General features: G+C 34.2%; 1 protein-coding gene across 4 annotated transcripts in view; it reads left to right on the top strand.

Annotated features, from left to right (window-relative positions):
* The window catches only part of LOC115228951 (serine protease svh-1-like), an 88,910-nt gene that overhangs the window by 13,761 nt on the left and 47,575 nt on the right, over nt 1-27,574 (top strand). For 3 of the 4 annotated variants that reach the window (XM_029799397.2, XM_029799396.2, XM_029799395.2), the window contains exons 4-17: nt 97-192; nt 1,620-1,802; nt 3,830-3,948; nt 7,632-7,815; nt 9,431-9,491; nt 10,103-10,173; nt 14,000-14,048; nt 16,450-16,520; nt 20,829-20,880; nt 21,967-22,037; nt 23,337-23,394; nt 24,090-24,160; nt 26,723-26,831; nt 27,168-27,238. In XM_029799397.2, coding sequence (XP_029655257.1) covers nt 97-192; nt 1,620-1,802; nt 3,830-3,948; nt 7,632-7,815; nt 9,431-9,491; nt 10,103-10,173; nt 14,000-14,048; nt 16,450-16,520; nt 20,829-20,880; nt 21,967-22,037; nt 23,337-23,394; nt 24,090-24,160; nt 26,723-26,831; nt 27,168-27,238 — 1,266 coding nt within the window. The remainder of the gene's footprint in view (nt 1-96; nt 193-1,619; nt 1,803-3,829; nt 3,949-7,631; nt 7,816-9,430; nt 9,492-10,102; nt 10,174-13,999; nt 14,049-16,449; nt 16,521-20,828; nt 20,881-21,966; nt 22,038-23,336; nt 23,395-24,089; nt 24,161-26,722; nt 26,832-27,167; nt 27,239-27,574) is intronic. The other variant, XM_036499057.1, reaches the window with a different exon arrangement.

Here is a 27,574-nt window from a genome sequence, read left to right as displayed (position 1 = left end):
ATACCTTGTACTAATGAGCAAGGTTTGTATATATTAACCTTAAGTATTGTTGTGTTCATGTCCCACTGATTATTTCCTTTTACCCATTTTTTGTAGATAATCATGTCTGGTTGACAGATGGTTTCAGGTATGGAAGTAATTGGGCATGGAGATATGAGAGAGAAGCTATATCTACTTTCTATTGGTTTCCTGGTAAATATAGTAATTTTAAAGCATAAAAGCATCTCAGAATTTAAGCCTTTTAACTTTTCAAACTGGAATAGACTAGAATAAACGTTTCTAAATTTAGTAATAATGAAGGTGAAACTACGACCAACTGCTTTGATAATGATTTTTGAAATAACCACATTTTGAATTATTTTCATAAACTATCAGCCCTGAGTCATGTATCTCAGCTTTTTCCAATTCTGCAACTGGATAAGAAATGTACAGGATGCTTAATGTAGTACTAATTTCTGAGAGCACAGAAGAATGATGCAACTCAGATGAGATACGAAATCACATCTCATCAATCACCATTATCCATTTTATTATTGTCATTCGCTGAAATAAACCTGTATCAAATGGTATGTTTCACTTTTAGTTCTTATGATTACTCCGGATATCATTGAGTTGTTTATCAAAATTTGCACCTTAGGGTGTTCATTATTAATCTGGCCTGGGTAGCAAGCTGGCAGTGTTGTTAGCATGCTGGGCAAAAATGCTTAAGCAGCATTTCATCCAACCTGAAGTTCTGAGTTCAAATTCTGTCATGGTTGACTTTGCCTTTCATCTTTTGGAGATCAATAAAGTGAATACCAGTTGAGCCCTGGGGTCGATGTAATCAACTTAATCCCTCCCCTAAAACTGCTGGCTTTGTGCCAAAATTTAAGCCCATTATAAATCTGAATATTCTTTCAAACTTAAAGGAAAGGAAGCACTCAATATAACTTTTGTAAAAAGTTTAGCTCTGAATTCTATAATACTATAAAGAGAATGAGATATGAGTCTTTCTCTTGCCATTAAGCACTTATTGACTTGCCTTTATCATTTATTTATGTATCTATTTATTTATGTATATATTTTGTTGTTTATGTATATATTGAGCTGTACAATTGACATTGATCTATTATGTGTGTTTTTACTCAAAATGTTTGTTATTGAGTGAGCAAGATGGGAATATTACAGAATGTGATATGGTTTAACCCTTTAGCATTCAGATTACTCTGTCAAAGGTAATGCTTATTTATTCACTTTGTTTTGAATTAGTCATGCATTATCTCATAGCTTCAAGATTTCAATGATATAACAGTTTATTTTTAGAATAACATTGTAGGGTCAGTGTGAGAAACTGAATCTGATCAGTTTGAACATAAGACAAGGAGAATATTTGGGCCAGATACAGCTGGTTTAAATGTTGAAGGGTTAAAATGGTAGTCTTTTATGATATTTATGAATAATGCTTTGATGGACATTTTGATGCTCTCATGAAACTATGCTATAAATGTCTACATGTGAAGTGAGAAATGTTTTACAATTATGTCGAGTGTGATATGAAACGGTATGGTGCAGACTGCTCAGTGTGACAAGTCAACATTAAACCTAGAATTGAACAAGCCTGTACTACCATTTCTTTACAGGATGGATGCCTGATAAGAAGTCTGCAGAGCCAAGCAAAAGAGGGAGATGTATTAGTTTATCCAATATGTTTCAGCATGATGGAGAACTGTACATGACTAGTTACTTCTTCTGGAAGACATCTAACTGTAACTCAGTCACAGGTTTTATCTGTGAACGGAAAAAAACACCTGATTTCACAGAAGGTAAGTATGCAAGCTGGTTCTCCACCTTGATTTTATTTTTAGCGGTCATTCTAAGAAGGAATAGTGTTTAGAAGAACATTCATGTTCTCTGAGATATCACTAAGGAACTAGGTTAAGTTTATATGATTGTTTGAACTTAAGCATGATATTCATTGTAAGGAAAGAGTGAGATCTATAGGAAGACAGTTCTGAGGAGAAAAGATGGAATGAAGTCCTTTAATATAAGGGTCTAATTGGAGAAGACAATAAAAGTATGCAAGTGTATCAAATGAATTAGTTAGGGATGACAAGAACTGGAAAATTCTGTAACTTTTTTGCTAATTTATTTTGTCCTTTTGTTTCCTCTCCTGGTGCTGTACGAACATTTAATGTGGTTTTAAAGTCAAGTTTTGACTGCTATTTCCAGCGTGGTGGTATCTCTTAGATACCCTAAATTATAATTTTAATAATAATTATTACCTTTGAAGGTTTTTATTACCATGCTGGCCACTTGATAAGATCGATATTTAAATTAACGATCTTATCCTTATTTATATAAATTTATATATATATATATATACATATATTAATTATAATGAAGGGTTAATTGCAACAAGTTGCTCAAAACCACATTCCGAAAATATTAGAAATAGCAGCCAAATAGGTCACTATTTCTACTACTAGTAAAAAAGTCTCCACAAACAAACAGAATTTGTAACCCGTATATGGTAAAGAGAAAGAAGACAACAAAATCCCAGCCTATTAATCCAATAGGCTGGGATTTCGTTGTCTTCTTTCTCTTCACCATATACGGGTTACAAATTCTGTTTGTTTGTGGAGACTTTTTTACTAGTAGTAGAAATAGTGACCTATTTGGCTGCTATTTCTAATATTTTCGGAATGTGGTTTTGAGCAACTTGTTGCAATTAACCCTTCATTATAATTAATATAATCCTTACCAAATATGGTCATTTCCATACCGAAAAAACTACTTGGTGAAATTTATTAATTTAATTAAATTAATTATATTTCACCCTTTATGTGTATATATACATATATATATATATATATATATATATATATATATATATAGTGTTTTAAACAAAATTTTATACATTAGGCTGCACATAACCAAATATACCTTAAAATACATTGTGTCATCATTCAACTGCATTATTTGTACATGATTGATGTTATAGAACCCTATCCTTAATTGGCTACAGGTCTAGGAGTATAGTGGGTCATCATGGCTAAGTCAACCTTTGGTTATATCATGCCTTTCTTCCCAGGATGAATTCTTGTCAATACCGTCCAACCCATGCTAGCATGGAAAGCGGAGGTTAAACGATGATGATGATGATGATGAAATGAATGGTGAGATGTTCCTTCAACTAACCAGTCACTTTTATTTGCAAAAATTTGCAGATTTTCTTCCAGGATAATCAGAATCAAAATCATGTAAAACAATATGTAGTTTGTAATGGATTAGATTTATAAATTCCTCCAATAATTTTTTGGATGACTACATAGCTCTCTGTGCTGGCCGATCGACCCCTCTATGTAGTCTTACTGCAGTAATTATTACCATATTTGGTTGAGCCTGTGGCAGCAAAGACTTCTGGCATTCTTGGCCCCTAGACCATATCTTTGCTCATCGCTACAGGAGCAGTGACTGCTGTCCACAAGTGTAATCCCCATGACTCAGGGTTGCTGTTCCAGTGCATCTCCCTCACCATTCTCTGGAGCAACACCTTTTCTATTTTGTCTACTGGGGCCATGTGGCAGTCTGACTCGCAGGAAATTGTATACTCCGCTCCATAAATACTTACATTCATGCAATATTTCTTTTCATTACTTCCAATCCCATCAGGATGGACTTTTCCCTTTTGTCTCTTGAGGGTTAATAAAAAACAATGATCTCTGCATGCAACAACAATTCTTCCGGAAAACCATATTGGTTTTGAATCAAAGTAAGAAATACTTATAATTTGTACAATTATATATGTGGCTTTGTGTAAGTTGTTCATGTGACTCATTAATGCTTTCAGATTGTTACAGTGGAAATGGTGTGTCCTACAGAGGGTCTGTATCAGAAACAGTCAGAGGAACACCCTGCCTTAAATGGACAGAGAATTTTAAATATAACACAATAAACTCTCCCAATGCAGTAAGTTTACTTTGAATTTTAATTGCTTATCTTGACAATGGTTTGAATACATAGTTAGATAATTGATACTGAGAATAAAAAAAACTGATATAAATAAAAACCATTCATATAATCCACCTTGAATATCCATAAATTAATTAGTGAGAGGAATACGATAAATAAACAAAGGTAATAACTTCTAGTTTATTGATAAACATTCTTATCATTTTTTATGGCATCAGGTAAAACTTTGTTAGCAGTGAGCAAAAACGCTATTAGCTAGTGACATTAATTATCTGAGATTTTAAATTAAACTGAATGAATAGTAAATTTTTTATTTTTTGTTCAATTCAATCAAGAAAAAATTACATGTAACCATTGAAATGTGATGAGCTTACAGGTGATTCATGCCCTCCAGATTCAGAACAGTAAAACTGTTTCAAATTTTAGCAAAAGCCACAAATTTTAGTGAGAACAGGTAAGTCAATTACATCGACTCTAGTGCCCAACTGGTACTTATTCTATCAACCCTCAAGAAGATGAAAGACAAAGTCAACCTTAGCAGAATTTGAACTCAGAATATAGGACTGGAAGAAACGTTGCTAAGCATATCGTCCTGAATACTAATGATTCTGCCAGATCACAGCCTTTCAGCACAATGAAATTGACAACAAAACGTGTTTTAGGTTGCTATGATGAAAGAGAATATCCATTATTTTCATTGGATCCACTTTCCAATGAAGACTCTTCTCTAAATATTAAATATTCATTTTTCTAGCTAAGCTAAATAATACTCTCTTTTTCTGAATTTAACAAAATTTGTCTATATTAAATTCTGAATTCTTACTTTGTAAGGTCCATAGTGGCTTTTATATTCGTTTTTTTTTTTTATAAGTACTTCTGGTTCCTATGCCAAGGTTATGAATTGTTTTCTAGATTCTCATCATCATCATCATTGTCATTTAACATTCGTTTTCCATGCTGTCATATGTTGGACAGCTTGATAAGAGCTAGCAAGGCCAGGGGCTGCAACAGGTTCCATTGTCTGTTTTGGATTGGTTTCTACTGCTGAATGCCCTTCCTAACATCAACCATTTTATAGAGTGTACTGAGTGCTTTTTTATGTGGCACCATCACTAGTAGTTTCTATGTAACAAGAATAGTTCTAGAATTTTCTAGTGATGCAAACTTTTAATACCATATCCTTTCCTTACCATACATGTCTAAGATAATGACACAGTATCCTGTGTAGAGAAATACACTTATAATAGAATTCTTTCTAAGCACTGTCATTCTAATTTTGACATTTAGTTTGTAATTCTTTCAGGTTCTACTCAGTCATCAATCGAGAGCCAAGTAATAAATCTCTTTATATAAACAGTTAGGTGGTTATTATGTACATCTTTAATACTTTGAATGAATCTTACTCCCTACTTTTATTTGTCTTATAGAATATGGTTGTTGACATTTCTGCAAAGTAATGTATTAGGACAGACTTCAATATGTTACCATTAACATGGGTGTTATCCATTAGTACACAAGTTCATAGATCATGGTATTTTCTTTGACATGTATTTAAGTGCCACTAACAGGATTAGATGAGAATACTGAGACTATTAACGCAGGTCATCCAGCACATTCATTGTGATATCAAATATGCCAAAGGAAATACCATTCTTTATGTCACTGCATCTTGCTTGGAAAACAGTTGAGTGTTGGCAACAGGAAAGGCATCTGGCCATAGAAAACCTACCTCAACAAACTCTGTTTAACCATGCAAACATAGAAAAGTGTAAATTATAATGATGATGATGGTATATTAATCTGTATATACATATATATATAACTTGTCATTTATATTTTTTGTTTGCTTTTTAACCTCCACTTTTTCCCATGCTAGCACAGGCTAGACAGATATGCAGAATATCCAGGAATAGATGTATGGCAGGAAAGTTGCTTCCCAACCACATGATTCCTAGTTCAATCCCACTGTGTGAAACTTTTGGCACCCAAAGCTAGTGAATAGATTTGGTTGATAGAAACTTTAAAATGCTTGTCATGTGTGCGTGTATATGTCTCTGTCTCCTTATGCTGACATCAAATGATTGCTGCTTATTAATTAGCTTAATTATTAAAGTCTACACTGCCGAAAATATTCTTAAAAATTCTAATTTTGATATATTTTTATCAAAATGTGGTTTTTGATTTTCTTTTGTTTCAACTACAAAAATTAATTTTAATTCACTGAGATATGTTTTTTAACACCATGAGATAATGTTCCCTCTTTGTCTTTTCTCTCTCTTTACACAAAGGGTTGTAAAATGAAATCTGTTGTATATTTCAACAACTGATTCCTTTGCTGAGATTATTGTTCATGTTATCATAGTTTATATGATGAATAGGAATAAGATAAATATAATTCCATCTTTGTACATCTGAAATTGTGTGTTTATGTAGGTTATTAATGCTGAAATACATAAATATATATATCATAAATGTATATACATATACGTATGTATATCATATCATGTGACTATCACTATCACGTGACCGACCAGTCCATCAGATGTAGTTACACATCGCTGGTCACAATGCGTTCGCATTGTTTTAGCCTTCGAATGAGCAGGCCAACAGAAGAAAGAGTTGAAGAAAGAGTGGTGAAAGAGTACAGCAGGGATCACCACCCCCTGCCGGAGCCTCGTGGAGCTTTTAGGTGTTTTCGCCCAATAAACACTCACAACGCCCGGTCTGGGAATCGAAACCACGATCCTACAACCGCGAGTCTGCTGCCCTAACCACTAGGCCATTGCGCCTCCATATGTATATACATAAATATGCACATATGTATAACAGAAAAGTAATGCAGAGCAGATAAGTAAGTTCTGCAGTATGAACTTTCACAGTACATACTTGGAGTGCCTTCTAGTTCACTGTCTGGCAAAGTTGTAAAATCTGATATGCATATATATGGTGAACCAAGGATATTTATGTAGCTAAGTTATGTCAGCATATTACCAGATTTCTTCATAAATTATAACACTATCTTTGAGTCCTTGCTATTATTCTGAATTTATTTATTGAATGAGGGAGTGTTGTTACATAAATATCAGATATGAAGAGAAATTAAATCTGACATATCAGAAAAACTATACGAATTGAGAATTAAATGTATAAATATGATTTTGTGACCAGCAAAAAAAAAAAAAGAAACCGTCCAGTGGGCAGTTTTCTGCCAGTGTGTAAAAATAACTGATCATAGTTCAATGTCAATTTACGTAACCAAGAATAAGATACTTGTTGACAACAGTCATTTAAGTAGGGATATTTTTTTTATTACTAGGAATCTTTCTGAAGTTCAAATAACGGACTGGCAGAATCAGTAGCACATTGAGCAAAGTGTTTAGTGGTGTTTCTTCTGACTCTATAAGTTCTGAGTTCAAATGCTGGCAAAGTCAACTTTGCCTTTTAATTTCATCCTTTTCGAGTTGATGAAATAAGCACCAATTGAGCACTGGACCAGTACCCACCTCCTTACCACTAAAACAGGCCTTGTACCTATAGTAGAAAGAATTGTTATTACTATTACAAGAGGAATTTATTCTGAAAAAAATCTCCATCAAAATATATCTGACACATACCTCAAGCAACATATAAAAAAAAATATAAACATTTGTAACACCAAATTTCTCTTCACCTCTCTGTAGGGTCTTGGAAACCACAATCATTGTCGAAATCCTGATAAAGATAAGCGTCCATGGTGTTGGGTAGCACCAGCTTTCAAAAATCAGTTTGGATACTGTAAAATTGATCAATGTAAAAATGTTACAGAAAGCACAACAGTGGAATCAACTGTGACTACATACCCAACAACAGTGGCACCGACTACTAGTAAGTATTTTAAAAACAATTTAAACACCAAATGAAGGCAATAAGGCAATTATTAGTGTTTTAATGAAAACTTCAACAGTAACAGATCATTATAAGGGGAAATATAAATCAGTATGTAGTATAGATATTTCCTGCAAAACTTAATTTGACTGTAAAATTAATGAGCTAAAATAACAATGAGATTTAAAATCAGTTACAGAAGATTATAAATTCTTTGTAATTAAAAAACTAAATTATGTAGGTTTGATTAAATCTTGTATTGTTTCCAGAAAATATGTCTATTTATACTTTGCAATATTTGTAAATTTGGATCTAAATGAAGTTTCTTAGTGCTAAACTCCTTCAAAAACAGATATTATTGTTTTCTGGTTTCTTTCTATCATTTTATGTTGCATTTTGGTGCACATAATTTCTTACTTTCTGGACATCAGACTTAATAAATTAAGACATTTCTCTATGACTCTTGGTGCCATATAAAAAGCATTCATGCCAGTACCACATGACAGCAACCATGCTGGTTCTACATATAAAACACCCATGCTGGTGTCACATAAAAAGCACCCAGGGCACTCTGTAAAGTGTTTGGCATTAGACAGGACATCCAAACATAGAGACCATGCCGAAACAGACAAGTGGAGCCTGGTGCAACTCCCTGGGTTGCCAGCTCCTGTCAAACTGTCCAACCCATGCTAACACGGAAGATATATGTTAAACTAGAAAAGCACTTGGAGAGCGCAGACCTCCACCAAGCAGCTCATTTCCACCCATATACATGCATGCTGAAAATCACCCAATTTCCCAAACCATTTCCGGCAAAAACACAATCTCCTTGGTGGGAGTAAAAAAAAATAACACATCCATATGATTAAAAAAAAAACCCTGTAAAAACAGGAATCATCTGAAGCAGTTATAATACATCAATGACAACAGCAAGTTGGTTTCACCATACAACTAAAAAGAAACAACAATTATCTAAAACTTGAGTGATACACATACAACATCATGGTCGGAAAAGTAGCAGTGAGTTACGGTGACTTATGGATGACGATCCTGGTTCATGTAGACATGATCTAGTAGGCTTCCATAGTTGGTGGTGGGTTTTGGGAGTAGTTGGTCGAACCCAAACTGGCTCATAGCTGTCAAGATCTCATGGTTAGGGGTTTCAAGGAGATCCATGTTGAAATCACCACAAACAATGGCCATATAAGGTAAATATAACATATGAAAAATCCTTCAAGAATCCATAAAAATTCCTGAATCACTACCAAAATTTCATCATCTGTTCCTTGTGTCATTACCAACTTTTTCTGCAAGTTTCATCAAATACCATTCACAACTTTTTTGAGTAATTTTGCACACAGAGAGACAGACAGAAGGATAGACACACAAACCAACGCTGATGAAAACATAACCTCCTTCCTTGGCGGAGGTAATGATGATAATGATGATGATGAGGAGGAGGAGGAGGAGGAAGTTCTCTTATTTTCTATGTACCTCTAGAATGATAAATCTCTCCTGAAAATGGAATAAACAGAAAAATTAAATGCTTATTTAATAAATGTCAAATACAGCTTTCATCAACCACAATATGTTTGAAGTTATTTTAATTTTACAGCTACAACTAAACCTAAACCAACATGTTCTCCTGTCCAGATGCGATGTAAAGGAACAAATGTGTAAGATTTTTTACCTTTTTTTTGTAACGATACTTAAGAAATATTGAAAATTTCCAAAATTTTTTTTTTAAATTCTACTTTTTACTCTGTCATGTTATTTTACTTTTTACTATGTCATGTTATTTTAATTTTAAAAAGAAATATCTAGAATACAAATTTGGTTAATAAGCATTACCTTTTGAGTCAACAGATGAGCCTCTGCCTAGCCACTCAGCCTTACAAGAAATAGCAGCCAAATTTCCTTCAGTTCACGCTATAACATCTTACACAAGGAAGGAAATTCTGGAAAATGTGATTTTAGACTCACTATACCTGAAAATAAAATAGTATGGTTATGACTAGAATTCCTTGGAACAGAGGTCTGTTTGGTCAAGGCTCATTAGTAATTAAACAACAATGACATTGTTTCTTTTTTTTGAATGGCTAATTTTCAGTTTGTATTTATTCATATTAATATTGCTAACAGTGAAATAAAATATCTAGCTTTACTGAGCAAGAAGAAAATAAATGAAGGTATATATATATATATATATATGCTCCAGGATTGCTCAATCAAAACAAATGTATACATTAAAGTCAACACTAAAAACTGCATATTTTTATCATAAAAGGTGCATTCCACTCACTTGGAGATGTGATGGAGAAAGAGACTGCAGAAAAGGTGATGATGAAGAGAACTGTCGTAAGTATATTGGTATCAAGATATTGTACATAAAATTGAGATGGTATCATTAAATGCTTGGTAAATATTGGTTTCAAATTTTAGCACAAGGCCAGCAATTTCGGGAGAGAAAAGTTGACTACGTCAACTCCAGTGCTCAACTGGTAATTTTATCAACCCTGAAAAAAATGAAAGGCAAAGTCAGCCCCGGCAGAATTTGAACTCAGGATGTAAAGCTGGATGAAATGCTGCTAAACATTTTGCCCAGCATGCTAATGATTCTGCCATCTTGCTGCCTTATGTTTGGTAAACATCATAACAAAATGACAATAGGTGTAAGTAATGGTGGTTTAGGAAGGAACTTATAAAATATTGTTAAGAGGGACACTAGAAATGACAGAGTGTCAGACAAGACAGAATGTCGACAATCTACAGATAATAAAGCATTTTTTCCTTCTCCCAAATTTTTAGTTTTCTGAATATGTTAATCCTCTACCATTTAGATTAACCAGTCAAATGTAATGCTTATTTATTCACATTGATTTGAATTAATCCTTCATTATGTCATATATTTCAAGATTTCGATGACATGATTATTTATTTTAGGAAGGACATCAAAGCGCAGGTATAAGAGGCTGAATCTAGTCAGTTTGACCATAAAATAGGTAGAATATTTGGGCCAGATATAGTTAGCTTAAATGCATTGATTGCATTTCATCCTGGTTGATAAAATAAATATCAGTCAAATACTGCTGTTGATATAAACAACTGTTATCACCCATCAAACATGTAACCTTATGATGAAAAAAAAAATCATTATTTGAATTACAGAATTAGTAATATGCCAAATAAAATACTGTTTTCCATATTTAGTTCTAGCTTTTTAGGTGACAAACAGGCAGAATCATTAGAATGCCAGGCACAATGTTTAGTGGCGAGCTGCCAGAAACGTTAGCACGTTAGGCGAAATACTTAGCAGTATTTCGTCTGCTGCTACGTTCCGAGTTCAAATTCCGCAGAGGTCGACTTTGCCTTTCATCCTTTCGGGGTTGATTAAATAAGTACCAGTTACACGCTGAGGTCGATATAATCGACTTAATCCATTTGTCTGTCCTTGTTTGTCCTCTCTGTGGGTAGTAAAGAAATAGGTATTTCATCCCTCTTTACATTCTGAGTTCAAACTCTGCCATGGTTAACTTTACCTTTGATCCTTCCAGTGGCAATAAAATAAGTACCAGTTGAATACTGGGGTTGATGTAATTGACTTATTCCCTCCCCAAAATTGCTGGCCTTGTGCCAGAAATTTGAAATCAATATTCAGTTTCTTCCCTTTACATTCTAAATTCAGATTAGTTCAGATTATCTTTGCCTTTTATCCTACCAGGGTTGAATAAATAGGTACCAGTCATGTAGTGGAGTTGATTTAATCAATTGTGTTCCTATTTCAAATTTATAATCTTTTACTGAAGTTATTGATCATTATTATTGTTATGGGAAAGTAGCAGAGATGTTAAGAATACTGGGCTAAATTGCTTGTAGTATATAGTTTCTTATATAGAGGTTCTGTGTTCAAATATCACAAGGTTTGATAAAATACAGTAGCTGTCAATACTGAAATTGTTTAAAATGATTATATCCACCTAGTACTGATGTTTGAAATCATTGTTGTTGTTGTAGTAGTAGTAGTAGTAACTACATGCTGTTGTATGAATAACATACTCAGCATCAAGTTGATTCATGTACCAGATTACTATATCATTAAGTAACTGAAAGATACTTTTTTTCTGAATGGAATTTGGGGCCATTTGCATGTTTTTTACTTAGAGATCCAAAGTTTAAATTGGCAATCATTGGTTGTGCAACTTCTATGAGAACTATCAAGTCAGTTTATCGCATCTAAAATTTTTTGCCTTTGACAATTTGTCAGATGCCATACCCGTTTCCCTTTCTGTGTACTCATTGCTTCTTCCTAGAGTTTAACACTGATTATCTACATACTTGCTTCCTAAATATAAAGCAAAGCCACTTCCCAGATGAGCTGAAATTTTGTGTTTCTGTTGCAAATTAAAAGTTTGGTATTTATGTTGGCAGTTAAATACTTCTCCACAAATTCTGCAGTGTCAACCAGTTCATAATTGTTGGAAAGTTCCAAAGGACAACCAATTCTGAACACTAAATATTACTGCCTCAAGAACTATGGAAGGTGATTGAGGATAAAGTCATACTCTTTACATGTTCAAACATTTCACACAGGGTTAAATAAAATACTACTGATTAAATCCATTTTAGTGAAATCTCCATAACTGATATATTAAAAAAATTCTTACCTTATCTGTTTTTCTTCCATAGTCATTGAATTCATAGTCATGTTGATATTTAGTTGTCTTTTTAATGTTCTGAGTTCAAATTTCACTGGTATCATTTCTATCTTTCTTTCATCTGGGATCAGGAATAGCTTGATGTATAGGTGAACTGTCAACAGCACTGGAGAGCAAAAAGATTAAAGCTGTAACTGAGAAAAAGTTAGCTGACATTATTGGAAAATTCGAAAAGAGTTACCTGTATCATGACAATTCATGCCAGTTATCAAAATTCTGGCATCATGATTGCTGCTCAATACTCTGTGAACACTGTAAAAGCTGGAAGGTGTATCATTGACAGCTGCTATGGAGACTACGAAGCTGTGGCCAGCAGGAAGGGACATATTAGACATTCTGTGACTGCATGCAGGAATTCATTCAAAAACTGCATCACAAGGGAATCCAGCTTTTGGCTGGAGAGGTGGGTGTTGGAATAACCACCATGAAGCTGGCTCTGAAAGAGGATCTTCACTACCACTTGTATAACATGTACAATAGACAGATTCTGATTGCTAAAGACAAGGAGAATTGCTTGATAAGAGCAAAAAAGCTGAGGCATCCTGTTGAGCTGGAGAAGATCTGGTTTTTCTCAGATGAAAAGAACCTCTGCCAAGATGAAAAGAACCTCTGCCAGATGAAAAGAACCTCTGCCAAGATGAAAAGAACCTCTGTCAAGACCTCTGCCAAGATGAAAAGAAACTCTGCCAAGACCAGTTGCACAACATCCAGAACAAGATGTGTCTACTGTGAGGGTGATGTCATGCTACTTCACATCTTTGAAAAGGGATCTAGGCTCAATTCAGACTGAAGTCAAACTCTGGTTGAAGAGGGAGGCTACCGGAAGGTCATGTGTGTGGTAGCAGGATTCATCTCCTTGCCATACATTCTGAAGAGTCATGAGTAGTTGTCCAAGAATTTCTACATCTTCACCAGCCCCAAATCCTGGCCTCTCAATTCCCCATGATTGCAATCCCATGGGTTACTATATGTGGGATGCAGTTGAGAAAGCTACCAGCCACTCTGCCTGCAACACCAAGTCTGAGCTGGTAGCCAAGATCAAGGAGGTGTTCAAAGATCTTCACAGGGACACAGTAAGGAATGCATACACCAGGTTCTGTAGCTGTGAGGCTGTGATAAAAGTTGAGGCTGGCTATTTTAAGTTAATTACTATCACCCAGCCATAATGTAGTTGATGTTTTTAGAGTTTTTAAAATACTTGTATTTTTGGATGAGATATCGTATCTTTTACCTTTGATGCAAACTGTCAAATTTAGCCCAAACACCTTGTACTTTCTGGTGTTCAGTTTTACATCACTGCATTCTGAGTTCAAATTTGTTTTAGACATAACTTTGATTTCCATCACTATGAAATTAATAAAAAGTGATAGATTTATTCAGAGGTGGATTTGACTTTTTACAGCCTTCATCCCTAAAAAAAGAATGAATGACAGAACATTAACATTATTTTCATATATTTTCTTTTCCAGGTAATAACACTTGTAACAATGACAAAATGCTTTGTTCAGCATCACGAACGTAAGATTGCTTCTGATTTCTATACTTTTATTCTTTAAGATTCATAACCAACCAGTTTTTCTTTTCTAAATATCATTTATAAAGCAGAAGAAAATGAGAGTGAATTAGGCAAATATTCATGATTGTTTTGTAAATATTGCGTAAAATATTTTACATCCCACTTTACCTACAATTATAAAACTTTTGTTTTTATAGTATTATTTCTGTATAACACATAGGTGAAGTGGCATACAGTCTGTTATAATGTAGGAATGAATAATGATGTTATGCTCAGATAAAGATTTTATTAATGAAGAAAAATACTGCAATTCCAAAACAAAATATGGAATGGTGAACTGTAATTCCAATTGTCCACTATGTAAATGAATAAGACTGTATTAAAAACAAGCACTCCAATGTGTAAAAGGATAAATTCATAAATTGAGTCAATGTATAAAAAATGTCACCTGATAGAGTCAATGGAGTGTTACCTGATTGGATGAATAGGTATAAGCTAAATGATAAACGATGAGGGAATAGGAAGATGTGATAGAATCATGTCACATGATTGGAGGAATAAAAATAGACAATTAATAAGCAATGTTTTTAGTTGAGGCAATTGAGATTGTCTCATCTCCCCTTTTTTTAAAGATGAATAGATATATAAATGAATACTTTTTATTTTGAGGGTTTACCTGTATGTGCTCCACAGATTTGCTGTTTTGAATGGACCTTCTTAAATCCAATGAAGTGATTTCTAACTGGGTTTGAATGTCCCAAGTTTTTGTATTTCCGTGCTCCTGATTCATAAAAAGTGGTATTGACTGCTGTTTCTTCCATCTTAACTGGTTAACATGCTGCATCGAGGTGAAAAGTCCAACTAATACCTCATATACGATGTTACTTCTCTCACCTGACCATCTTGCCAGCTGGGATGACCAGGTCAAGTACCAAGTACATATACTAGATCTTCCCACATGTACTTTAGCATACCAGTTATTTTTGGTGAATGTTTTGCATTTCTAGGTTTCATCATATCAAAGGGAATTTTTCTATGAAACATTATTTCTGCAGATGACTCGCTCCCAGGCACAACAGAATTTGTTGATATTCTGTGGTTCATTAACAAAACTGTTGCAAATCCTCTTCTAACTTACTACTCCCCTCAATTTTGAGTAATGAAAACTTAAGGGTATTCATGAACCTCCCTGCTAATCCATTGGATCGAGGATGATATGAAGGAGTCCTTACATGATTGATACCATTTTTCTTACAAAATGTGAATTCCAGAGAAGTGAATTGTGGGCTGTTATTTGATACTAAGACATCTGGTAACCCAAATCTTGGAAAACTTGATGTAGCTTTTGTATTGTGTAGGAAGTTCCAAAACCGAAACTTGGTTCCAAAACAACACACTTAAAGTTCACCTACCAAATTCACCACCTTCATTCCTTTCAGCAATAAGATTTGGTTTTGTCCTACATTTCTTACTTTTGCAAATTAATAAACTATTTGTTATTACCTCTCACTAAATACGCTCCTATGCAAGCTCCCTCAGCATCCTGCATATGGATGCCAATCACATCCATCATAGACACACGTGCGTGTATTATTTAAAGAAACAGAAACTGCAAATGCATCAGTAGAGACATGATGACTCAGTCTCCTTCAACTATACCAGGACATAATCCTTACACATATCACTAAAAGGGGAAAATGTCATCTCATGTAACACCTTTCTGTATTCATGTATGACACATCACTAAAAATCTCAGTCATTACAAATTATTAATCTATAATGTTAACAAAACTGTATCTCAAAGACTGGGATACTCATCTGAAGCAACAAAATACCTCCACTGTGAAAGGGTTTTGACTCATAACAAAGCTCAGATGTAACTTACAGCAGAATATTGTTCACTGATTTGGGACATTGTTGCTGCTACACTCTCAACATCTTAGGCTGCATCCAATGAAAAAGATCACCTGCTAATTAGTAAAAATTAACCACCACCACCACCATTACGCTATAATCACAGGTAATAGAGAGTGGTTTCCTCTCTTCCTTTATTTACTTCGACCACTGATACAGCTACTTATCCTCAGAAATCAAGCTGAGTACCATTCTTAACAAATCCTTATATATGCACCTGCCTCTTTTTCATTCATTGTATCTACTGTATTTAACACCTCTCAAACTATTCACTAAAATGCAGTTCTTCACAATTTCCTATCTGCATACAGTTTTAATACTAGCACCAATAGTACAACTTATACAAATACATTATTTACATCACCATTCTTGGAGGACCTGAAAATTCACAAGTGCTGTAAATTCAGAATTCCTTTCACTAAATACAAAAGAAAATGTGCATTGTTAAAGTTAATTTCTAATATATACATGTAAAAAATATTATAATAGATGCATCCCAATTTCTTGGAAATGTGATGGAGAAGCTGACTGCCCTGATTCAGAAGATGAAAAAAATTGTGGTAAGTGCATTCATATAAAATTTAAAGTGACATTTATTGTAGAAAAATATGATCAGAGAAAATTTATCATAATTACAGGCATCATGAAAGAAATTGATTTCAGTTATATAACAAGTGGATGCATCAACAAAAGCATTTAGTATTGTGGCAGAGAATAGCAGAAACATTTGGGAGCTAAACAAATGGTTTTAGAAATGTACTTTTACATTCTAGGGGTCACTTTTGAAGTTTATAAAAAATACGTTTTTCATATATTCAAGGGACATTTTTATTCTGTCACTAAATAAATAAACCCAAATAAATTAAAATTATGTGCTACGGAAATGCTAATTACCATATTGGTCTAAATTTGTGTTCCTGAGATGGTATACATATGATTGTAGATCTTGGGTCAGCAACTCACATATTTTGGTTTTATTTCAATGATTTTTTATTCACTTTTGGTGATTTAGTTTCAAAATAATCAGTTTGTCTATGAGCTTCCAAAGAATCATCACTTAAAATCGTTACTTGTTACAGTATTAACAGGTTATATTGAGGTATTTTCATTAAATATAACTTTCCTTTGTTGATCTTATTTCTTCTTTTCTCATTTTCTTATAATTTGAAACTATTAGTCAAATTGTTGCTGGTCAAAATAAAAATGAAAGCTTATCCATTCCATTGGAGTCACAAGAACCAAATACCTCCTTTATTTGTATCATTTATGCCAAAAGTTTAAGGTGTAGAACCATGTCATTTTAGTTTCAGTTCCACTTTGTGGGACTAAGGATGCACATCTCTTGTACAAGGGGTGTTCATTAAAGATTTCCTCCGACCCACTTCTGTTTATAGCAGGAAATGGAACTTGTACAGAAATAATCATACATGTCTCTACATGTCACATTGTAATTTGCAGCTTTGCACTAGTATTCGCTGGTCTTTTACGGCTGCTGAAGTGGACTGAGGTGTTATAATGGAGGCAGTTGAATGCAGATCAGTGATCAGGTTCTTATAATTGAAAGATTGTACACCAAAAGAAATTTTTGATGAGATGAAAGAAGTATATGGTGATGATGCACCATCATACGATGTAGTCAAGCACTGGCATCACCAGTTCAAATGTAGTTGGACATCAGTGGAAACTGCTCCCATTCCTAGATGACCACATCCTGCCATTGATGACAACACCATCCATAAAGTGGAAGCTACCATTTTAGAGGATCGCTGTATAACTATTCAGCAACCAGCCCAAGAAGTGAAGATATGTGTAGGGTCCATGGAAAAATCATTCACAACCATTTGCACATGTAGAAGTTGTCTGCTCGATGGATTCCCTGAATGCTCACACCTTTTCAGAAGCAGGAACAAGTCAATTGCTCCCAGGCTCTTTAGACAATGTGCCAAAAGGACTTTTTCAGCAGACTCACCACAGAGGCTAAAACATGGTTCCATCACTATGATCCTGAGACTAAAGTCCAGTCACAGCAATGGAAACATAACTCACCACCTCCAAAGAAGACTCGTGTCCAACCCTCAACAGGCAAGTTAACACTCACAGTCTTTTGGGACCAGTGCAGAGTAATAATGATGGATTTCCTGGCAAAGGGCACCACAATTAAAAGGGCATATTATGCTTTCCTGCAGCAGAAATTGCAGGATGCCATCAAAGCAAAGTGTGGCATGCTGACCAAAGGAGTCCTCTCCTCCAAAACAATGCCCCAGGTCACAATGTTCATGTTGTCCAGATGAAAACACACTCCTGCAGCTATAAAATATGTAAAGAACTTAGCGTGTATCCTCGTGCACTTTTGGGGTGCACAAAGCAATCACTAGCCGTTGCTTTAATAATCCAGAATTCTACCAGTCAGAAACAACAAGACGCAGACGTAAAAGATATATATACTACTTTATTCTCTGATGTTGTAACAGTAACAATAAGTGGTTATCTGATGTCCTTGGTTCTGGGCGCGCAAGGCTGAAAGTTAATCGATTGTAATATTTACAATGTTCAGCCGCTAAAAACAGAACGGGTTAAAGATGGCGTCCGGAACAGGGAAGATGAATGTGGTCGGCAACAATTTGGTGAAAACCTTCGGCCGACTGCTATCAAATACGGACAGAGAGAATATACGTGTAGTACCTTCGATAGCCATGTCCCAAGTCGTTGGCTGCTGCTGCTAGCGGTCAAACGTTCTACGACCCCCTTGCCTTGGCTAACTACCACGTAGGCAAAAGGGTCGTGCTTCCGGTGGTTCGCGCATGCGCGAGAGGGCCCTTCCTTTCTGTGCCTTGGTGAAGGCACTAACACTCGCACGCGCGAAATAGAAAATGGACGGTGCGCGCGCGGATTCGCGGTCGTAGGATCGCGGATTCGATTCCCAGACCGGGCGTTGTGAGTGTTTATTGAGCGAAAACACCTAAAAGCTCCACGAGGCTCCGGCAGGGATGGTGGTGATCCCTGCTGTACTCTTTCACCACAACTTTCTCTCACTCTTACTTCCTGTTTCTGTTGTACCTGTATTTCAAAGGGCCGGCCTTGTCACTCTCTGTGTCACGCTGAATATCCCCGAGAACTACGTTAAGGGTGCATGTGTCTGTGGAGTGCTCAGCCACTTACACGTTAATTTCACGAGCAGGCTGTTCCGTTGATTCGGATCAACCGGAACCCTCGTCGTTGTAACCGACGGAGTGCTTCAAGAATATCCTGTGAGTGAATTTGGTAGATGGAAACTGTGTAGAACCCCTTGCATGTGTGTGTGTGCCTTTGTGTTTGTGTTTCTCCATCCCTAGCTGGCAGTTTAGCAAAAGAGACCAGACTTAGAATAAGTACAGAGGAAACAAACAAAAAAAAAAACTTCAAAATCTATTTCTAAACGAAATATACCAGAGCTTCAAAATACTTATCTGATTATTATCAAATAATAATTGTTTCTAACATAAGTATATAATCAGAATTTTTCTTTTCAAAGAGAGATGGGGTGATACACAGTTGATTGCCTTGACCCCAGTTCTTTATTTCATTAACACAGAAAAATTGAAGTCGATCTTGGAGTGATTTGAACTTAGAAATTCATAACATTTTGTCCAATCTGCTAATGATTCCATCAAGAATAATAATACTGATTTTGCCTCTCTACTTGCAAGACTGACCCATCCATTCAACACAACATGTTACAAAAGGGATTACAAGAAATTTAGTGATATACACACTTAGATCAAAATGAGGGGTGAGGTAAAACGTCCTATTAATACATATTAAAAACATTATGACTATCAGATAAATTAAAAACACAAAATATACAAATGCATGTCATCATCCATATCATCATCATTGTGTTAATGTCCTCTTTCCTCTTATAGTCTGGGTCAGGAGAAATATTATGAGACAGATTTTCTAAAACCAGATGCTCTTTATAGTTGCCACTCCTTAACTGTTTCCAAGCAAGGTCTTAGTCCTTCTTGGCAAACATGTTTTCATGGCAGATTGAAAATGATGGCCACTGCTTATATGATGATGACACTCATTTATCAATACATCTATAACATGATGCCAAGACAAGGAGCCACAAACACCACCCTCCACACACACACACACACACACATTCACACACACACACATTCACTCACACATACATATTCACTCACACACACACATATTTATACATATAATAGTTGTTTCAGTTTCCATTTTCAAAATCCATTCACAAGGCATTGGTTAACCCTGGGCCATAATAAAAGATACTAATTTAGGGTGCCACACAGTGGAACTGAATCCAAAACCACATGGTTAGTAAGTAAATTTTGCAACCGCTCAGCCATACCAACATATAAATGAATATAAGTATAAGAAGGGCAATCCTCCCACATGTGAGTGAAAAGCCAATGGAATTAATAGATAAACAGAAAAATCCCTTTTGGCCATTTATCTATGTCGTTTTATGTTCTGAGTTCTAATTTCACTGGGATCAAATTTATCTTCTCTTATCTGAGGTCTATAAAATCAGTACAGACAAAACACTGGGCTAGGTTAATTTATACCATTCCCTAAATGATGGGGTTCTCTGGTTATATTAAAAATCAATATTTTCCTTAATTAGTACATCAAAGTATCAGACTGAGTGGTTCACAACATTCGGTTTCACAACATTCGGTTTCTGTATTTTGATTTCAAATCTCTTTCAAATTGACTTTGATTTTTCTCACTTTGAGATTGCTGAAATGTGACAGACATATTCTGAGATAGATTGAATCCACTATTTTTTCCCCTCCTAAATGAGGCTAATTTTTCAAAAAATTAATTTTACATGCATACAACTTCTTTTCCAGAGCCAGAAGTAAGTTGTGCTCCTAATTCAATGATGTGTCCAAGCAGAAAGATGTAAGATTGCTTCCCTTTTCTATATTTTTATTCTTTAATTTTCATAATCATTTAAAGATCTTTTTTCATATCTTTTAAGAAGTTGAAGAAAATGTGAGTGTATTGGGCAAATATTCATGATTGTTTAGTAAATATCAATTACAATATTCTTTCTTTCATTTTATCCATTGCTGTTCATCTCTTGTTTCCATAGCATGATTCTGTTATATTTGATACATATGGCTTTAGGTTTGTTCCCATTAACTAACATCAACTTTCCAGAATGAGTTAAGTATATTGGAGTTATTTTGAATTATTTTTCCCCTACATATATCTTTCTATCTCCCTTTTTTACCTCTTTCTATCTCTTTATTATCCCCTTCCTCTCTTCATATAAATATTATTCCATAAGTAATCAGAGATCACTCATTCTTGTCCTCAGAATGACTCATATCAATATTTTTTTTTAACTGAAGGTCTAAGAGTTATGCTATGTTATATACAACAGTAATTCATCAATGGAATTCCCTCCAATGTTATTTATTTATAGATAGAAGCCACATTATACAAAGATTACAATTAGACCCCTAGGTTTGTTGAGGTGGGGGCTAGGCAACTATCTAGTATGCCAGTGCATTAAAATGGCACTGTGTCTAAGATGTATAATTGGATTACAACATAAATATACACAACCTCTCCACACACTCACAAAACACACAGAGGTTCATATGTAGATGACGTCTACAGTAATTACAATAATAGCTTCTGCTTTCCTGAAAATAAGCTGTGTATCCTTCCAACCCGTCTTACCTATGCACTCATCTCTTTTCCTCTCATAATCTCTACTGTATTTACTTTCCTACAAACCACCCAATAATCACTTTGATCAATCCTTCTCACTCTAAATGTTGTCCTTTAAAATTTCCTTTATCCCTATAATTTTCTTATTGATATCATTTTATAGTTCAACTAATACAGCTTTAACCTCACCATTTTGAGAGAACCTGGAAAATCATGGGTTTTTCCTTTCAATATTTCACTATTTAAAAAACAATTTTTGTGTACTGTTTAAGTTTATTTCTAATACAAGGAAAATTTATTCAATAGTTGCATACCTCTTCAATGGAAGTGTGATGGAGATCGTGATTGTCCTGAGGGAGAAGATGAGAGTGACTGTGGTAAGTATATGAGACTAGACACTTATATAATTCAAAGTAATATTTGTAGTAGAAAAGTTTGATAACAGAAAAACTATCATAATTATAGAGATTAGGAGAGAAATTATCTATAATCATCTATTTCTTTACAACCCACAAAGGGCTAAACACAGAGAGGACAAACAAGGACAGACAAACAGATAAAGTCGATTATATCGACCCCAGTGCGTAACTGGTACTTATTTAATCGACCCCGAAAGGATGAAAGGCAAAGTCGACCTCGGCGGAATTTGAACTCAGAACGTAACGGCGGACGAAATAACACAAAGCATTTCGCCCGGCGTGCTAACATTTCTGCTAGCTCGTCGCCTTGATTATCTATAATCATCTGAGAAGTTGAAGATTTGACACGTTGGTGATGTATCTGTTACTAGGACAGTTGATAGTTGAAATCTTAGAAAGTCAGACATTGCCTTAGTTACATCTTTTTATTACTGAGAATCAACTTTGCTTTTGTAACTTTGAGGTTGGTAAAGTATGTATTTCCTGTACTTAAGGAGCAGCATGTACTCAAGAAATACTAAATGAACAATTCTCAATAAAGTAAAGTTTATTTATATTATGGCAGTGCTAATTGTCATATTTGTCTAAAAGCATTTCCACTGCCTACAATGTCACATCAAAAATGACAATATGGCTGTGATAATAGAAACTGGAGCTCTTCAAATGGTATATACATGATTGTAGAACTTGGGTCTACACACTTATTAATAAGCAACACACTTATTTTCGTTTCAGTGATTTTGACTCCCTTTTGTAGATTCAGTTTCAAAATAGTTGTCTTTGAGCTTCCAAGGAATTACCACTTAAAATTGCTGCATCTTACAGTATTAAGAGATGTGATTTGAGGGAATCTGATCTCTGTTTCTATCAGAATGTCCAGCCACATACACTTCCATGTTATCTAGTTCCGTGTCTTGATTTTTAGAGTTCAAATCACACCAGAATTGATTTTTCCTTCTTTAGAATACTTAAAGCAGTTTTTTTTTTTTTTTTTGCCTGGGCTTGTGAGTAAAAGTAAGTGAAAGATATAGAATTAAGTACGATTGGAACACATATCTTCTTCAACAAGATTACTAACTAATTTCATGTTGTTGATTAAAAATCTGGGTGTGAATGTTAAGCTGGAAATCACCCTTTTATTATGTCAGTTCTACTCCCATACATAAATCTAGGGTAAACTTAGAGATTTGTGTGTAATTGAGTAATAATGTGAGTGTGGCAACAATGAATTACAGTAATTTATATTTTTTGTTCTAGGAACGACCACTAATTCATCTTTTACTTGTCCTCCTGGCAAAATGAAATGCTTACATGGGTAAGTAAATTTCTGATTTCCTTGCATTTATCACTAAATGATGATATTCATATAGTTTTAAAATATGAATAATTTATGGAGAGACAACTGAAGTAAACAAGCAATCAGCAAGTTTAAAATAACTTACAAAGCTTCTCCAACAATATTTTTCAGAGCAAAGCTTTGAAACAATGATATTCAATGATACTTACTCTATCGTGTTTTCTTATACAAGAAAAACTCACAGGAAATACTTTAATTTCAAGTAAAATTTTTTTAAATGTGTATAATTAAGCAGAAGCTACTCTGTTTTACTAAAATGTCTAGTGAGCCATGTATTGCATCACATTAGTAAGAAATTTATCAATTAATCAATTTATTTATGCATATTTACCTAGATTGGTTGAAGTTATTTATGGGAAAAAATACAAAATTATCATTTATAAGCTTCTTTAATATTACTCATAATGTATGAAGCAAATGTACAGCAGTTCATATACCACTGATTCTTATCTCTGGTTTCCAAACTGTGAGCAAATGAAATGCATGTCTCCTCCATGGATAAATTGTAAGTCTATTACATAATAACTATTAACATTAATTAAAGTCTTTTTTCCTGGCAAATACAAGCAGATGAGAAAGTCCTTTAAGAGCTTCATTCAAACAGGTATTTACTGTTTAAACCTTTACTAAACAATGTACTCTTTTAACAACAGCTGCCTTCCTGAAAGCTGGCGGTGTGATGGATCACCAGATTGCCCTGATAGTTCAGATGAAATAAATTGTAGTAAGTATATATATATATATATATATGAAAAGATGATTTTAAATATACTATAAATGGCAATAGTTGATGTAAACGGGACATAACTATACTTCAATATTACTTAAGGTGGAAGCAAACTGACTCAGCTAATAAGATACTTTCTTGTAGATTAGAAACTGAAATCTGCTGTAGATGCTTCCTGATGTTTCTAAGAACACATTAATCCATTTTACATCAATTATATTTGCTACAGGTATCTTTTTTTTTTATATATATATATAGTTTTTGATTTTTTTTCACAAACAAGGCCTGAAGCCACTGTAATGTAAGGGACTACAAAAAAAATCAAGAATAGGGGCCTACAAATTCAATAGATGTCAATTAACAGAATGATCAAATGACTGAATATCTTAGAGCTGAGGAAAACAAGACAATGGTAGTGAGTTCCAGAAAGCAACAGTACAAGGACAGTGTTGTCACACTGCCTTCTGCACACGCAGGCTTATAGTTGGTACTATTGTGATCACATGATTGAAGTTTGAGCCTGATTGCACCATCTATCTTTCTGGTTTTACAGTGTAAGCATAGCTATTCTACTAGCAATGTGCACCAAAGAAGACCAAAGAGCAGTGATCTGATTTTTCTGGTTGGAAGGTGTGTCTGGTGCTGAATTTCATCAGAGGCTTTTAACACAATATAGGGCAGTGCACTATCATGTAGAAGTGTGTATGAGTGGAATGAGAAGTTTAAAGTGGCTGGATAAGCGTGACACATGAAGAGGGAGCAGGACGCCTGTCAACCTCCACCACTGACAAGAATAATCAGCAAGCTCGAGAAATGGTAACGGTGAACCAGTTCACCATTACCATCTTTTGGATCACTGCTCTTTGTTCGTCTTTGGTGCATATTGCTAGTGGAGCAGCCATGCTCACACTATAAAGCCAGAAAAGAAAATGGTATGATCAGGGTTAAACTTCAGTCACATCACTACAATTCTACCGACTATAAGTACATATGTGCTGAAGGCATTGTGACAATAATATAGATATGTTATGGCAAAAGTGCAGATAACTTTTAACTTCCCCTCGTATGTATATATAACAAAGTGGAGTTGTAAGGTACCACATGAGTGGAAATATATATGAAAGAAGGTTGAAAATGCAATTTTAAAAGATGTTTATTTACTTTACCGGTTTCACTTTTTAGAAAAAGATTGTCAAAAGTAACATGTAAGAGCTTGGTTGTGTTAGTTACTGGTTGTCACAAAATACTGCAATACATATATACATTCTTTGATAACAAGAACATGTTAAGAAAAGTTTACAAGGGAAAATATAAAAAAGTTTAACAAGTTCATCAAAATATTGGGCACAAAAGCTTGGTTGTGCCAGGTACTGGTTGTCACAAAATATTACAATATACATATACATTCCTTGATAATAAAAACATGTTAAGAACAGCTTACAAGGGAAAATCTTGGGAAAATATTAAAAAGTTTAACAAGTTCATTAAAATATTTGGCACAAAAGATTACAACATATAATTACATTCTCAAGAAAATGTTAAACATAGTTTCCAGAAGGAATTATTATGTATATATATATATATATATATATATATATATATATATATATATATATATATATATATATATATATATATATATATATATATTATATATATATATATATATATATATATATATATATATATTATATATATATATATATATATATATATATATATATATATATATGTATATATATATATATATATATATGTATGTATATGCATGCAAGTGTGTGTAATTGGTGTACCATTCCATATATCTAAACAGTAGTCTAATAATGCTTTCTACTAAAGGCACAAGGTCTCAAATTTATTGGGAGGGGACTCGTTGATTTCATCAACTCCAGTGTTTCACTGATGCTTAATTCGTTGACCCTGAAAGGATGAAAAGCGAAGTCAACTCTAATAATGAGCAATCCTTGTCAGAAGTGAGAAATTAACTTAAACAAGAGAAATCTGACATGGGGATGAAAACAATAACTACAGAATGACACACTTTATCATTAGAGACACAAAACATAAATGCCACTTCATAGAAAGCCCATTTAAATTAAAATTACAAACGTAATCTTTGTAATTTTTCATTTTTATGTCTACTGCAAGAAGCTGGTTTTGCAGTCATGTGGTTTCAGGTTCAGTCCCACTACAGAGCACCTTAGGCAAGTGCCTTCCACTATAGCCCCAGCCCATCCAATGCCTTGTGAGTGGATTTGGTTGAGGATTGTAAGCTCAATGTGTATAATATATATGTGTGTTTATGTGTCTTTGTGTTTGTCCCTCCACCAATATTTGACAACCAGTGTTGGTTTGTTGATGTCCCTGTAATTTAGCAGCACAACAAAATCAACTGATAGAATTAGTATGAGGTTTTTAAAAATAAGAACTGGAGCCAATTTATTTGACTAAACCCTTCAAACAGTACCCCAGTATGACTGGGGCACTGCTGGAATGATTTAGTCAAATGACTGAAATAAGTAAAAGATAAAAGGCAAGATATGTGTTTGACTTTTTCAGCTGCAGTTACAACTACAAAAGCCACAGTTACAACTACACAAGCTCCACTTACAACAACTCATTCCTTGAATTGTCCACTTGACAAAATGTATTGTTCAGCATCAAAGATGTAAGATAACTTTTTTTTTCCTCTCACCATCTTAACTTTTATAAACAATGAATATGTTTCAATCATATGTGTTATGAATTAGTGGTAGGAAAAGCAAATCTTGTTATAATTTTATACACGGTGAACCCTTCTTTCTGTTACCTATATTAGCTGTGACTGCTAAAGCATCTCTGGTTTTCTATGCAATGAATTTTTTTGTTGATCACATACTAGAATGAATATTTTCTTTCATCAATTACACACAAAAATGTTTCCTTCTCAAAAGTAATAAATCAAAATACATACATAAGTATTGCTTGAGTTGATTTCTATATGAACAAAATTTCATTATAACAGCTGCATTTCACTGAATTGGAAATGTGATGGAGAAAATGACTGTTCTGATGGTGAAGATGAGAAAGATTGTGGTATGTATAATAATTGAAATGATTTTAATTCAATATAAGTGGCTATATTTAAATTTGAATATATGATTATAACAAGGTTGTTACAATCCTGTAAGTGTGTAAAATAAATTAAACTGTATCATTTGTGAAAATAACCTACAGTTGATAGTAAAGTTTCATCCCACTTCTAGTCAAGCTTTAAGGATATGTAAATATGACTAATAGAGTATAGCTGAGATGTATCACATTTTCATTTAATTCCTAATAATTGACAGCTTGTTTGTTCAGGCATTTCTGAAGCACAACTTTTGCACTTTATATTTCTTACCCATCTCTACTCAAGCTCACTGTTTCAGC

Source organism: Octopus sinensis, unplaced genomic scaffold (genome assembly GCF_006345805.1).
Source record: "Octopus sinensis unplaced genomic scaffold, ASM634580v1 Contig11471, whole genome shotgun sequence".
Lineage (NCBI taxonomy): Eukaryota > Metazoa > Mollusca > Cephalopoda > Octopoda > Octopodidae > Octopus > Octopus sinensis.
This window is presented reverse-complemented; position numbering and strand designations above follow the sequence as displayed.